The 14,795-nt window shown below is 44.8% G+C and overlaps 1 protein-coding gene across 2 annotated transcripts in view; it reads left to right on the top strand.

Moving 5' to 3' along the window:
• LOC117727188 (forkhead box protein N3-like) overlaps nt 1-14,795 on the top strand; it is a 58,847-nt gene that overhangs the window by 39,964 nt on the left and 4,088 nt on the right. For both annotated transcript variants that reach the window (XM_034527309.1, XM_034527308.1), the window contains exons 3-5: nt 569-720; nt 6,909-6,967; nt 13,923-14,031. In XM_034527309.1, the coding sequence (XP_034383200.1) occupies nt 569-720; nt 6,909-6,967; nt 13,923-14,031 (320 nt within the window). The remainder of the gene's footprint in view (nt 1-568; nt 721-6,908; nt 6,968-13,922; nt 14,032-14,795) is intronic.

The following is a 14,795-nucleotide window of genomic DNA, read 5'->3' on the forward strand; positions in this document are numbered from 1 at the left end:
TACTTTGTTCCCTCCTGCCTCCTCCTGCCATCCTCAGTCTCTGTCGTACACAAACTCCAGATTTTTCCACGTTCAGATGACAAGGCAGATGAAAGCAGTGAGAGATGGAGACAGGGAATGTATTTTCATAACGGCCTGTCTGAGATCCCTCCCTCTTCTATAATCTATAGGCTGGTTTCACTCAGATTGGGAGCCGACAGCTTCATTAGGTGAGAGGAGGGGGGGGGGGGAGCTGCTTTGATCTAAAAATACACACCATCATCGCCTCTGGAGTGGAAAAAAGTTCAAGAGTTTCCCTGTGTCTTAATCAGAAAAAAAAGACCCCAGATTCTTTTCCCGAAGAGCGGCAAGAGGAATGGAAAATTAAGAATGTATTAATTCTCATTCCTGGGCAGTAAGGGAAGGGGGCTGTGTGCATATGTGGTTTGGTAAATAAGAACCCGCTGTGTGCAGTGGGTCGCCGGTGAGCTGGTGTTTGGGCTTTGGCCTTGTTGTGTTTGGGATGTGCTCCGAGGGGCCCGCTAGCACCTCCAATAACATCCCTCTCATCTGTCTTTCTGTCTTGCAGAGCATAGGCAAAGGCTCTCTGTGGTCCATAGACCCGGAGTACCGGCACAACCTGATCCAGGCGCTGAAGAAGACGCCGTACCACCCCTACTCGCCCGGCCTGGCCACGCCCTCCACCTCCCCTCCCACCCTGACTCAGACGTTTCACCACAGGTGAGACGGAGCGGCTGATTGGTTGATTGGTTGGCGAGTTGGTATGTACATGGAGTTAGACTTTATCCTGTGTTGGAGTTGAGAATCATAATGCCTTTTTCTGAACGGATTGGGAATTCAACTAGAATGAAGTATATAACTGAGATAAATATAATACAACGAGAACAGTCTTATTGGCCTCTTCGTACATCACTGTGCGGTTCAGTAGTTGGCAAAGTTATCTTGCTAAGAAGCCACATCTGCGTGTTGCAGGTCTCTTGTTTCATCATCCACTATTGTACATTTTGCTGTACAATATTCTCCTGTCCAATATTTGTCATGTGCCCTTGTCCCCCTCCTGTGTCAGCCACGCTCCGCTTTCTTTTTAAAGATGTTTTTACATGATAACATCCCCTCTTTATTTCTGTCACCGCGGTGCTGCGGTGTATTAGTATAGCATGGTTGTTGTAGGTCCCCTCAAAAGGTCTCCAGACAGCTTGTAGTTCTGGGCACTTTGGTTGAGATGAAACTTTATCACAACGTGCAGCATTAAGTGGCATTTAAGGGTTGCTGGTTCAGCAAATGATCCGAGAAAAGGTACGCTAAGTTAGTAGAGCATGTGAATGTTACTGTGTGAGGCTCATTTACTGGATTAATCAAGATTGACAACAAATTATTTTGATGAATAACTGTTTAAGGGGCATCATTTTTAAGAAATATTTTTTTTTTGTAGTTTCAGTGGAATGATATGATAGTAATTCTGAGGCTGTGGTTATTTTTTTAATAAAAGGTTTAGTTTTGGACGTGGTTACTTATTTTGGTCCACAGTTTTATAGCAGGGAAATCAATTTTATATTGAAAAGCACAGAGATCAGTGTTGTTTACTTGTGGAATTAGTTCTATTAATGTTACGAGAGTAAATTCTGAGAAATGCTTTTTGTATTTATGCGATATGGGTATCTGTCTATTTTAAGTGGATCTTTGAGGATCAACTGATAAAAGTCAGGACTTTGGAATATAATCAATATTTATCATTGTAAATTAAATATCTCTAACTTAAAACTAGTTGCTTGTTTTTTAGACAAAACAAGCAACTATTTATTACTATGTTCTGATTGATTTGTTTGATAGACTTGTTCGATACAGAAATCGGTAATAAGTAATAATAAGAATCGCATATGAAACACCCCCTTTCCCTTTCTCTCTCTCTCTCTCTCTCTCTCTCTCTCTCTCTCTCTCTCTCTCTCTCTCTCTCTCTCTCTCCACCCACCTGGCCCCAGGCATTGTATAGCTGACCCGCCCCATCCTTTCCTCAAATCTTTTTGCATGCTGTTTTCATGCAGCAAAACTTCCATCCCTCCTGCTATCTCCTTCCCCCTCAGGCACATCACAGGTAAAAATGCTGCTTGCCTTTTTTTCCCTCTCCACATGTTCACTTGTTCACTCCCTCGCCCTCGCCGAAGAATAGCCACTCCATGCCCCTGTTCTGCCTCTCCTCGGGCTCCTCCTCTCACTCTCTTGTCTCCTCTCTTAATGTCCCACACACCCTCCCGCTCATCCTCAGGCATACATTACCACTGGTGGGGCACTTCTTTATTTATCCCTGCTGTGATTTATTCCTTCTCTCTTTCCACCACTTTGTCATTCAATTAAATCCTCCTTTGTCTACATTCACGTCATTCACACAAACACACACACACACACACACACACACACACACACACATACTGCCTCCACCTTGTTTGTTCCGCATTCCCCTCCTCTCCTCCCCTGACCTCTCCTCTACCCTCCATCCTAACCTCTCGGTTTCGGTCTCCTCTGCCCATCCCTCTGGTTATGTCAGCAGGAGGTACCATTAGTCATTTTTTCCCTTTCTTCGGTTTGCTCCCTCTCTCTCTCTCTCTCTCTCTCTCTTTCCTCATACCACCACCACCACCCCGCTCCGCTCCCCAGTTGATCCGGGCAGGTTGGCTTGCAGAGCCAGCGGACTGTGTAAGACAGAATAATTGGTTCACCATAAAATGTAAAAGTGTCATTTTGAACAATGAGGTATGGGGAAGTGGAACAAATTGGAGGCCAGATTCGGAACATGAGGGGGAAGGGAAGGGGTGGGGTAAGGAGAGGTGTGTGTGTCGGTGTGTGTGTGTCGGTGTGTGTGTGTCGGTGTGTTGGGTGGGGAGGTTGTTCAGCATGGTGACACACTGGGAAATGAGAGAGTAAGTGAGAGGAGTCCATTTCTTGGTTAGAGGGTTGAGGGTCTCTTGTGATGCAGCACATAAAGTGTGTGTGCGTGTGTGTGTGTGTGTGTGTGTGTGTGTGTTATCTCACCACCCATTGTTCTCCATCATGGCACTGACAATTCTATTCTCGGTTAATTGTTTGTTCTATAAAAAGTCATAAAAAGGTGAAAATGTCCCTCAGTGTCCAAGGTCCAGTCTTAAAATCTCTTCTCTGAACTGTATTCATGTTACTTTGCCGAAACATATACTGTAAATGTTACTTATGATTGAATAACAAGCATCTTTCAAGTCTCTGCGAGCGGACTTTTTTTATATCATCCTCCAATGAATGGAGCTGCTTGGAAAGTCAAATGGAAATTAATCTTAGAATTTATGGCGTGCTATAGAAATTGGCCAGCAGCAACGTAAAGCACCCGCACAGCGTGTACAGTATGGCCAATTTGTTGCTAATGGGCTAAAACAAGAACACCACTTGTATGGTCCTCTCAGGTTGCACCATCCACAGGTCCCCGACATATAATAAGCATTGCAGGCTTAATTAGGCCACTCTTGATCATATTATATGCACCAGATATCTGTACAAATCCCATTTGATGTCTTCTTAAGTTCTTACGTTTACAGTAGTTTGTATAAAACTATCTTGGGTTTTGAAAGCGTTCAAATACTTTTGAATATACAGTATTTCTTAACTATTAATCCTCTTTAAGGAGTAGATTGAAGACGACATCAAGGTTCAAGAGGCAAAGGGTAATTAATATCAGCCTTTGGAGGTTTATGTAATGATTTGGAACAATAGGGCCTCTGTGTGACAGAAGGTCTTTGCAGATAATAATCCAACTTGTATTGGAGCTCTCAGATCCCTGAACACGAGGAGTGGAACAGAAGTTCATTGTTGACCGTAAATAGTGAATTGACCCCAAAAAAATGTCAACTGTATCTCACTGTCTTCATTGGCTCGTAGTTGTTATGGAGATGGATATGCAGGGTTCGTACGGTCATGGAAAACCTGGAAAAGTCATGGAATTTTAAAATGGTTATTTGCAGGCCTGGAAAAGTCCTTGAAAAAGAATTTAATCCCAAAGGTTTTGGAAAAGTCGTGGAAATTTGTTATATTCATATGTTCATTTCCGCAGTTTGATTAATCAAACTATTGTCTCTCATTCATTTGTGTCATTTAAGGTATACTCATGTACCGAGATTTCACAAAATGTTTTAGCATGGAAATTTGGTTAAAGGTCGTGGAAATCCATCGGTCAACATGTGTATGAACCCTGAATATGTCGGCATGCAGATTTCATTTAGCTCCAAACGTGTTGCATGACGAAAGAAGACTCCATGAAGACCGTGTGATACAGCTGAAAGACTGTAAGGAGACCTCGAGTTACGATTGCTTTGTGGATGAGTTTCTTTGAATTGTTTCTGTTCACAAATGAAAAAACGTCCCTTTTAATTCCACACCATAAACTAGTGGACCAAAGTCCGTCAGAGGTTCTGTTTAATCTTGGAAGAGTTTAACTGTTCAGAATTCAAATGAAACATTTGACGATAAAAAAAGGTTATCACATATAACCTATTTTATAAAGTTAGGCATGCTGTTTTAAGGCTTGGATTAGAAGGGAATTAGTGAATACATCTAGTGAGTGCTAAAGTGAATGCACTAGCCATACAATCTGTGTTAGAATATGGAAGATTACCAGTTCTCTTTATATATATTGTGTGAAGCAGTAGGTTCAATTAATATACGACAACATCTCTGTCAAGAGCACTCACTCTCAAGAATATTATGTTGTGAAGTGAAATGGCGGGGAATGGCTACGCAGTGTCAAGGACGGTCTCAAGCAGTTCCACACAACAAGTGAAAGATGACGAGAACGAGAAGATGCGTTAAGAGGGGAGAGAGAAGAGATGGAGTAAAGAGGGAGAGCTGAGACGGGAGGGGCGCCATCACGCTTCTTTGTCCTCTACTCTCTGTCGCTCACACCTCTCTGTTTTCATGGACCATAATAAGTCACACCGCTCCAGCCGACCGCCACCTGCAGGTTGCTTCAGCACGTGTGTGATTGGATCTGCGTGTGTGTGTGTGTGTGTGTTTGTGTGTGTGTGTGGAGGGGGGGTATGGGTAGGAGGTCAGATCCATGGTGCATTCCTTCACACCCCATCAGCATCTGGGTGAAAGGAGGAGGGGATGATAGAATGGATGGAAGAAGGAAAGGGTGTCTCAAGGGGGTTGAGGAGGAGCTCTCCTCATTTTCTCTCCCACCCTCCCTCTCCTTGGAGAAAAGGAGATATGGGGAGATGTTGGTGGGGTGTGCAGAACGAGCGTCTGCCACGAGTTTAGCCCCTCGCCCACTACATTAAATGCACAGGGTTGCCTTGGCAACGGAAACGCCGCCATGGCAACACATGTAGTATAAGGCAGGTGCTGTCGCACTGTGAAGTCATTTGTAGAGAGAGAGAGAGAGAGAGAGATGGGAAGAGAGACAGAAAGAACGAGTGAGAAAAGGGAGGGCACGAGAGAAAGAGAGCGGGGTGGAGGGGGGCGGGGGGGATGAGATGGGCGGGGGGGGGGGGGTGGTAGGGAGGTAGGGAAAACAGACAGGCTGTTAGCGCAGGAAAAATATGTTATCGCCGTGGCAACGCAATGTGGCAACTCTCCATGGCAACAGCAGGTGGCTCAGGGCTGAAATTTGCGTTTGCTGCTTTTGTGTGTGTGTGTGTGTGTGTGTGTGTGTGTGTGTGTGTGTGTGTGTGTGTGTGTGTGTGTGTGTGTGTGTGTGTGTGTGTGTGTGTGTGTGTGTGTGTGTGTGTGTGTGTGTGTGTGTGTGTGTGTGTGTGTGTGTGTGTGTGTGTGTGTGTGTGTGTGTGTGTGTGTGTGTGTGTGTGCGCGTGTGTGTGTGTCTGTGTGTGTGCGTGCATTTTGTGAGGTGAGAGCCACATCACAAGTGCAGACGTCCAAATCCTCTCATTCAGCAGCTTAGCAGAACATAAAACAGGACTCATGTTACAAAGGAAACTCTTGATGAGTGGAAACAACTGGGTTGCTTTTTCAGAGTTCACAACGTCCCCAGGTGTTTTCTATCGTGTGTGGGGGGGGGGAGATGCGGGGGGGGGACCAAAATCCTTGTTGACCCAATGACTGTTTAAGAACAGTCTGTCTAGCTCCAGAGAGAAAGAAGAGGAGCAGTCAGACGTGTTGCCTAATGGGGAGCTAAAGACCACTCAACCTGGAAAAGCTCTCTCTCTCTCTCTCTCTCTCTCTTTCTCTCTCTCTCTCTCTCTCTCTCTCTCTCTCTCTCTCTCTCTCTCTCTCTCTCTCTCTCTCTCTCTCTCTCTGTCTCTCTCTCTCCCCCCTCCATCTTTCTCCCTCTGTGTTAAAAGAAGGGCTCCACCAGCAGACCTGTTTCTATTGTCTTCTTGTGTGTGCATATTTGTGTGAGTGAAGATGTCTCCGTCTATGTGAGAAATGCCATCATTACCTCCCTCATTAGTGGTGCAATGATCACCTAAACCGCTTCCCCGGGGGTGGGTGTGTGTGTGTGTGTGTGTGTGTGTGTGTGTGTGTGTTTTTGCTGCACAAGTGTAAGTGTGTGTTTTAACGTGTCACACTGTACGCTCGCTCGTCTTACACGTGCCTGTGTGACAAAAGCTTGTGTTAAATGTGTGTGCGTTGATGACGTTTAAAAAAAAAAGTCTGTCTGAATGTGTGTGAATGGACTCGTGGCGGGCGGTGGGGGTTGTCATGAGAAATTACCCCCATGGACTACAGCGGCGAGGCTGTAATTCTCTGAGGTAATCACAGGGAATAATGGCAACAGTGGGACACCCGGGAATCTAATCACTATAATCACAAGCACTGGCTTATGGGCTCAGATTCTTGCCTTGCTATCTGCCTCGTGATGAAACCCGCCTGGCTGGTTGGCTGCTGCAACGTGATCAGATGGTTGACCAGTTTTCTCTTTCTCTTTCTAGTCCTCCATTGTGGTCGGGGAATCCCCTCTTCAGAAAGAACGGAGGAGTTCTCCTACAAGGTACCGTTTCACCTCCGCAAGTCTTCTACTGTAATGCGTGTGATCTCCCGCCTCCTTCTTTCTTTCTTTCTCTCTTTCTCTCTCTCCTCACCCTCTTTCTCTCTCTCCTCACCCTCTTCCTCTCTCCTCCTCCCTCCCCTCCCCTTTCTACGGATTTGCCAACTCCAATCATCTCAATTCCAAATCCCTCTTTTTAGAAGCGCACCTTGAGAATACCGAGTGCTGAGTTCTGACACTTGGCTCGGCGCCAGAGGAGGAAAGCTTTTTCTACGGAGGCGTATTTGAAAAAAGAGGGAGAAAAAGAAGTGATAGAGACACAGTGAGGGAGGAAAAGAAAGCAAGGGGAGAGAAAATCTCAGCTTGAAATCAGAGGCTGGGGAGCAATCCCCCGGCCTCCTCTCCTCACTCAACACTGCATACCGTCTCACTCTTTTCCTCCTGTTCACCTCCTTTTCTCTGTGTTTCCCATTATCCCTCTCCTCCTCTTCTTCTTACCCCCGACCTCCTCCCTGGTGGCTGGACAGCAGTTTAAATGGACATTCAATCCCAATCAGGGAGCACTCCGGGAGCTCGCTGGGCTGCCGAGTCCTAAATGGAGGGGGAAATGGATACATTAGGCGTCTGCGGCGCGCCCTCCATCGTGGCTGATAATGGAGTAGTAATGGTCAAGGACCTGAGGTTGGAGAGAGTGTCTAAAAAGCTGGACTCCCTCTCTCCACGCACACAATGTGAGAGCGATGCGTCTGAGCGGCCGGACGACTGGACAGACGGACGCAGAGGGAGGCGGTCAGGAAGGGAGACCTGGATTGCACATGTGACAGGGACAGACATTTTAAATGTGAGGTGTATGTTTGAAAGGAGAGGCTGCAGAATGCAGACAGTCAGCCAAGAGGGAAAGACAAGAAAGAAGTGGATCGGGGTGTGTGTGCCCTCCGTTATGACTTCCATCTCCCATTCCCAGAGCTTTCAGACCGGCTCCTCTCAGACCTGAGGCGGGCTGAAATCTGCCTCCCCTTGTGGCCCATCACAGGCTCAGGATGAGCACGAGGACAAGGCCTGGCAGCTGTGTCCTTAATCCAACCAGCACCCGGCAGGGTTCAGGAGCTCTAAATTATAAAGTGGTCCTATTTTATTGGAGGACTTTGGTCAGCTGCTATCGTTTTAGAAATACCTCTATCAGTTGCATTTATTTAGAAACCTTTGTTGACCTGTCAACTGTAAAGGGAGGGGGGGGGGGGGGCTCTTAAGATGGTCCAGAGCAGCTGGTAAATGTTGAATCGCAGCACATCAGCACATCACAAGCACTGAGCTGGTACAGACGTACCGGATATTGGGGTTCCATCTTTCAGAACAGTCCATCCGGGGAGAGGGATCCTCCTCTGTTGCTCTCCTGAAGGTTTCTTCCCTTTTTTCCCTGTGAAAGTTTTTTTTTTCTGTTTTTTGGGAGTTTGTCCTGATCCGATGTGAGGTCAAAGGTCAGGGATGTCGTAAGTGTACAGATTGTAAAGCCCTCTGAGGATAATTTGTAATTTGTGATTTTGGGCTATAAAAAATGTACTGAATTGAATTGAATTGAATTGAATTTAGCAGCTACAATATTATAATACCGCTGTAACAAATAAATAATGCATCAGTGATATTCTAGTATTATATTATATGATAACAGGGTATGCTGCATATTGAGTAGTTTTCCTTTTGTACATTTGTCTGATAGAACTTCTGTTTTTTCAGCAGTGGTGGAAATGTAGTATATAGATATACTGTTTACTAGTAAAAGTCCTGCATTCACAATGTGTTGTGTTGTCAACAAAATGTCAAAATGATGCACGATACAGACTGTAGAAGTGTTTTATTATATATTACTTTTTTATTAATACTGATGCTAAAGCTTTTTGAGGTGCAGCTCAGAGGAACTATTTTATTCTGTTGAGATGTTTGTTAATATACAGTGTATATATATATATATATATATATATATATATATATATATATATATATATATATATATATATTGAAGAATCTATTGTGTCTTGTAGATCAGGGGTTCTCTACTTTTTGTAACTTAAAGACCATTTCTGATCGTTCATGGTTTTTTTGAGGATTATATTATATACTTATATCTATTTAGGAGAAACAGTGTCCTGCTGGTTAGCCTCCATGTGTTTAAGGCTTATCAGGATGCCATCATGAAGTGTGGTTTGCACCCTGCAGTCGCAGCACATTTCAGTCAGTCAGCCTCTCAGACGCTCAGCTGAAGATACCGAGCCAGTTAGCCATCCTGTTAATCTGCTAGCCCACCAGACAGTCAGACAACATTAGCATGCATCCTGCCCTCAGATTCTGTACTCAGTTTAACACACTGCAACCAAGCAGGTAGATAAACAGGTGCGGAGGGGGCTGGTAGACCAAGCAAGAGGCCACTTTCAAACGGCTGCTGCGTTCTCAAGGTCTGCCAGGGGTGACCTTTGAACCTTTGAGTCGTGTGTGTGTGTGTGTATGTGTTGGTCTGCTCGCTCCTCTGCCGGCTGAGCGGAGACTGCAGCCTGCAGGGCCATGTGGAACTCATTTAAAAGGAGAGCAGAGGAGAGACGGAGAGGGGAGGGAGGCTGCCCTGGAAAACAGGCAGGCAGGGAGACGTAGCAAGCAGACAGAAAGGCAGAGCAGCTGACCAGACATGGGGGAAAAGACGGACACGCAAACAGACACCTCGTCTCTTCTGTATTTACATGATTGTTGCTACCAAGCCGAGCAGCGTTTTTGTATTATTGCTCTGAGCTTGTAAAAATGTATTGCTCAATCTCAGCGAGCGAGAGCTCTTTCACCACTTAGTTTGTCACCTCCATCTCCTTAGCATATGTTCCAGGGTTCCTACCTGCAGGGACGGCGAGCATGCTCAGTCGGAGATATGAGTCACCGCTATACGTGGAAGCGACAGCCACATCAACACAGAGGGAAGGGAATCAACAAGAGAGGAATTAGGGAGACAGAGAGAAGGGTTTTACTGGGAAATTTAAACAGCGGAGCGTGGAGGTGGAGCTATAGGGCACAGAAGAGGTGTGTGTGTGTGTGTGTGTGTGTGTGTGTGTGTGTGTGTGTGTGTGTGTGTGTGTGTGTGTGTGTGTGTGTGTGTGTGTGTGTGTGTGTGTGTGTGTGTGTGTGTGTGTGTGTGTGTGTGTGTGTGTGTGTGTGTGTGTGTGTGTGTGTGTGTGTGTGTGTGTGTGTGTGTGTGTGTGTGTGTGTGTGTGTGTGTGTGTGTGTGCGTGTGCGTGTTTCGAGGGTAAACAGTGGTGGTCAGGAGTGTGTCACTGAGCTATGAGAGGCCATGTAAAGAGAGCTTGGTATTTCCTTTCCCCCTTTTTTTTCTCTCTCTGCCTCTCTATCACTTTCTCTGCTGATGCATGATCTACCACTCTGTGGCATGTGGAAGGGGAGCCGTTGCTATGGCAACCCAAAGCCTGACTGGAGCGAGGTGGGGAGGGACGGGCGGGCGGGTGCACATCAACCCGGGGAGACCTAATGCACTGCCCACAGACGTGTGCGCGCACACACACACACACACAGCCATGCAGCGAGTGATCAAGATTACAAAAGAGACTCTGTGCAGGGACCTACTTATAAGGTTATGGAGAGCAGAGCTGGAGATATCAGGGGCAGAGCCACACTAACTGGAGTCAATAAGATTACTGTGGACACAGCTGGCCAGGGAAAGGCTCCAGAAGCCCACCAACAACACCACACCACAAACACAGCGATCATAATTCATCACGTGAAACAAATACACGTTGTGGGAGGGTTTTCTGGGGGTCATCGTCATGACAACTTGTATGTTGGGGTGAATTAGATCTCTCCTCATAACGTCAATCATAAATGAACTGAGATTTGAAAACAATAAAAGGCTTAAGCTACAGTGTGTTGATGCAATGGTGAAACCTTTTTAGTTTACACCTTAAATGCTTCTGCAGCCAGCAGGTCATCGTGTGCAAAGTGACCCCAGAGATGAAGATGACAGCTGTGTTGGTGAACTGGATGTCTGTGGTGAGCAGCCAGCCCTGAGTAATGAGAGCGCGTGGCTTAGACTTACACACACACTCTTCTTCTCATCTGCAACTCCAGACACAGATGTAGAGTTTGTGAAAATGCTCAGGTCGTATAGGAAACCATCGGCAAGAAGACGTTGACCTTCTTTGAAAATCTGAACCTGCATAAAAGACTAGTTATTATTTGGTGGTGCCTGATGTTTATGTGTTTATGTCTGCACACTGAAACCTTCAATGAATCCCTTGTCCAAAAGGTTTATTTTAAATCTTAAATTCTTAAAGTTCTTCTTCTTTCCAGTAGTCAACAGTGACCTATACTGGTCTCTGATACCAGGCCGACACTGAACTTGTATAATCATGTAATAATAAGAAAAAGCTGTTTTTGGCGGGTTTATTCTATTCAAGTTTCTATCTTACAAACATTATATACTGGAATTAGAAATACTGTTCAAGTTTTAACCAATGCTGCATAACAAAGGTTTTACACTTGAAATGTAATTCCTGTTCATTTTGAACCAAGTTGATAATGTAAATGTATTAATACACATTAATACATTTAAATACACATTAACACATTAATACATGTTAAATATGTTAAATTTAGTTTGACAAAGTTATAAAAGTAATGTTCAAGTCCAGCCTAATGTTATCTTGTAGAATGATCCCAGTCTCTTCCACACAGCGAGGCGTATGCAGATCAACAGATTAGTATTCTGTATTTGACGACGTCCCTATTAAGCAAAACCTGATTTATTTTGGCCAAATAAAAAAATATTCTGACATTTTAAAGAACGTGTTTGAGATTTTGGCACATACATTTATGAACTCACCTGCTGAGAATTAGATGAGAAGATTAATACCTCACGTCACATCTGCACACTGAATAAAGACTGGCAACAGGTGGAAGCTGCTAGCTTGGCTCAGTCCAAGGATAATGAAATTCTGCATCCCATCACCTCTGACGATCACTAATTCATACATTATATCTTGTTTGTTTAATCTGTACAAAAACAGAAGTGTAAAAATGACACGTTGTCTCCTTCTTCCGGTCTTAATGCTAAGCTAAGATTAACCGGCTGCTGTCTCTCGCTGCATTTTTTGCGCACACACACGAGACCGGTATCAATCTTCTCGTCTAACTCTGAACAAGAACGCGAATAAGTGTTCCCAAAACCCTGAAGTGTTCTACGATGCAGATGTATTCAAAGTCAAGGAGTTTAATGTCAGTCCGGTACGCAGGCGATGCATCGACAGTGACTACAGCGTTAAATCTAGCAGCTGTCAGACTGGATTAGGAGCAGCAGTAAACCAGGATCTTCAGGTCTCCCCACAGATTTTCAAATGGCTTCAAGTCCAGGCTTTGGGTGGACCACTGGAAGACATTCAGGGATTTGTTCCAAAGCCAGTCTATTATCCTGGATGTGCGCTCCAGGCTGGTGTGTTGATAGCAGGAGAATCGTTGCTCCGTTCTGTGGCGTTGTCTTGGAGGACCTGTCGATCATCGGCTGTGTCCGTAGGAAGGAGCCGACACGGTGCTGCACTGTAGTGACACCAGCTGATAGCCGGCCGATAAGGCAGTTCAAATGTTTGGCCTTCAGACCAGACGAATCATGTTTCCTCTCATTAGATCTGAGAAAGCAATTCAATTCAATTCAGTTTAGTTTATTTTCTATAGCCCCAAATCACAAATTACAAACTCCCCTTAGAGGGCTTTACAATCTGTACACATATGACATCCCTGACCTTTGACCTCACATCGGATCAGGAAAAACTCCCAAAGAAAAACCTTTCAAAGCAGTATTTGGTAAACTCCGGGTGGGTTGGCGTATGCTTGTTTAGTCAGTGGAGTAAAATGGCTCTTAGATGGAGCGTTGTCCAGCTTCTATATATATATATATATATATATATATATATATATATATATATTCCTCATATTCAATTGGTTCACATGGACATTGTGCCCCTTGCTCCTCCCCATCCAAGACCCCGTCTGCCCTAGTTTCTCCAAATGGACTGTAGTTCCTCGGTAGTGCCAAACCTTTTCTACTTCTCGACTTCACTGTCTTGCTGTGGACTCTAGCAAATGCCAAATGTCATGGCATCTACATGGATCTTGGAGGTCATCTAAAGGTCATTCCCAGAGAACTGACTGATTGATACCGATGCATTTTTTAATTCATCTCTCGTTCAGTCAAAGTGTAACTGGTAGTGGTAAATGATAAATACATTTTTTTTTAAATTATGTATCTAAGTGCTATAACAATTATTTGATAGAAAAAGTAGAAATATAAACTATTTTGATAATTGATTAATAGATTAACTACTTTAAAGCAAAAATGCCCCCAACTGCCTCTGTTATTAATGTTATTAAACAGACTATTTGTTAGCCTTGTTTGGATTCAAAAATGTTGAATATGCCAACTTGAGCTTTTGGAAACTCACAATTAAGTGAGAAAGATAATATACAGGTTAAGAGTTGAAAGAAATCTGGAATCCTACTTAAATTCTTCAGTTCTAATAATAAATCTTGCTTTTTAAAAAAACAACATTGAATTAGATCTAATTAGTTTGAAACGTGACTACAGCGTCGTCACACGTTGAAGCGCGTGTTTCCCCTCTGACTTCAGCCCTCAGCATCAGCCAGGCTGGATTCAGCCCGGCGGTCGTTGGTAATTGACTCTCAGCGGCCTTAACTCATTTATGACGCTTCCCCGCTCAATTTAACCTTGCCTTTCTCATCAATATCGCCCCGCTGGCCGGTGGATGCTCATCGAGCTGCTCCCGGGTCTTTTCGAGGGCCGATCGGGTTCTGGAGAAGCTTCCTCTGTGTTTCCTTCCTACTGAGAAACTGATTTGTGTGTTGCATGTGACTAATGTGGCATACGTTCTTACGTCCGCTGCTCTCTCTCCCTTTTTAGTTCCTCGTGGTGTGATCCAAAATGGCGCTCGTGTCAGGAGCCAGGCGCTCTTCCCTGTGATAAGACCCCTACCTGTAAGCCCTGTGGGGAGCAGGACCTCGGCCATACGGTGGGTTAACTTTGCTCCTGCTGCCCTCAAACACATAATTAATGTCAGTCAGGGCTTTCCCCTGAGCAAACACATTCCCACACAGACCCACCCGCAGGCACACACACACAGTAGCCCTCACAGAACACACGTACACAAAGCAGACCTCGTTCCAAAAGTTTCCACTGGTTGTTCACATAATTACATCTTCATTGTGTCCAAAAGTCAGAGGCATTCACATGCTCCCTGCCGTCCACATTCTATCCAGGTGTGTTTATATAACGGTCTCTCACACACAAACAGGTTTATTAGAGGGAGAGGCCTCATGATTCAGAGAACATTCGGAGCATGCATGGACATGCACATCCATCATAGGAGCATAAGAGTATGATGGTCGGCACCGCATTATGAATTAAACATACCCAAAGTCTCACTAAAGGTATGCAGTGAATATTTGATCACTGTATGGGGTGCATGTTTTTCTTATAAGATATTAATCTGCTAACCCTCTCATTCTGAGGGGAGGAAATGTCCCGGGGACAGGGCACGCTGCTGAAGCTCCCTCTGATTGATTGGTTGTCAGAATACACCCCTGTCCTTTATTACCTTACAGAGAAAAGTGTCTTCTGACTAATAGAGCAAAATATGTGTTGCAATATAATGCCGAGGCTGATGTATAGTAGACGGTGGTTAAACGGCTTCGCCGCAGGATCGTCATTCTGTGGCGCTCTGACTTTAGAGCTTGCAAGGTCCTTTTTATGTGCTGAGCGAGTTTCACGACCTTC

This window comes from Cyclopterus lumpus, chromosome 24 (genome assembly GCF_009769545.1).
Source record: "Cyclopterus lumpus isolate fCycLum1 chromosome 24, fCycLum1.pri, whole genome shotgun sequence".
NCBI lineage: Eukaryota > Metazoa > Chordata > Actinopteri > Perciformes > Cyclopteridae > Cyclopterus > Cyclopterus lumpus.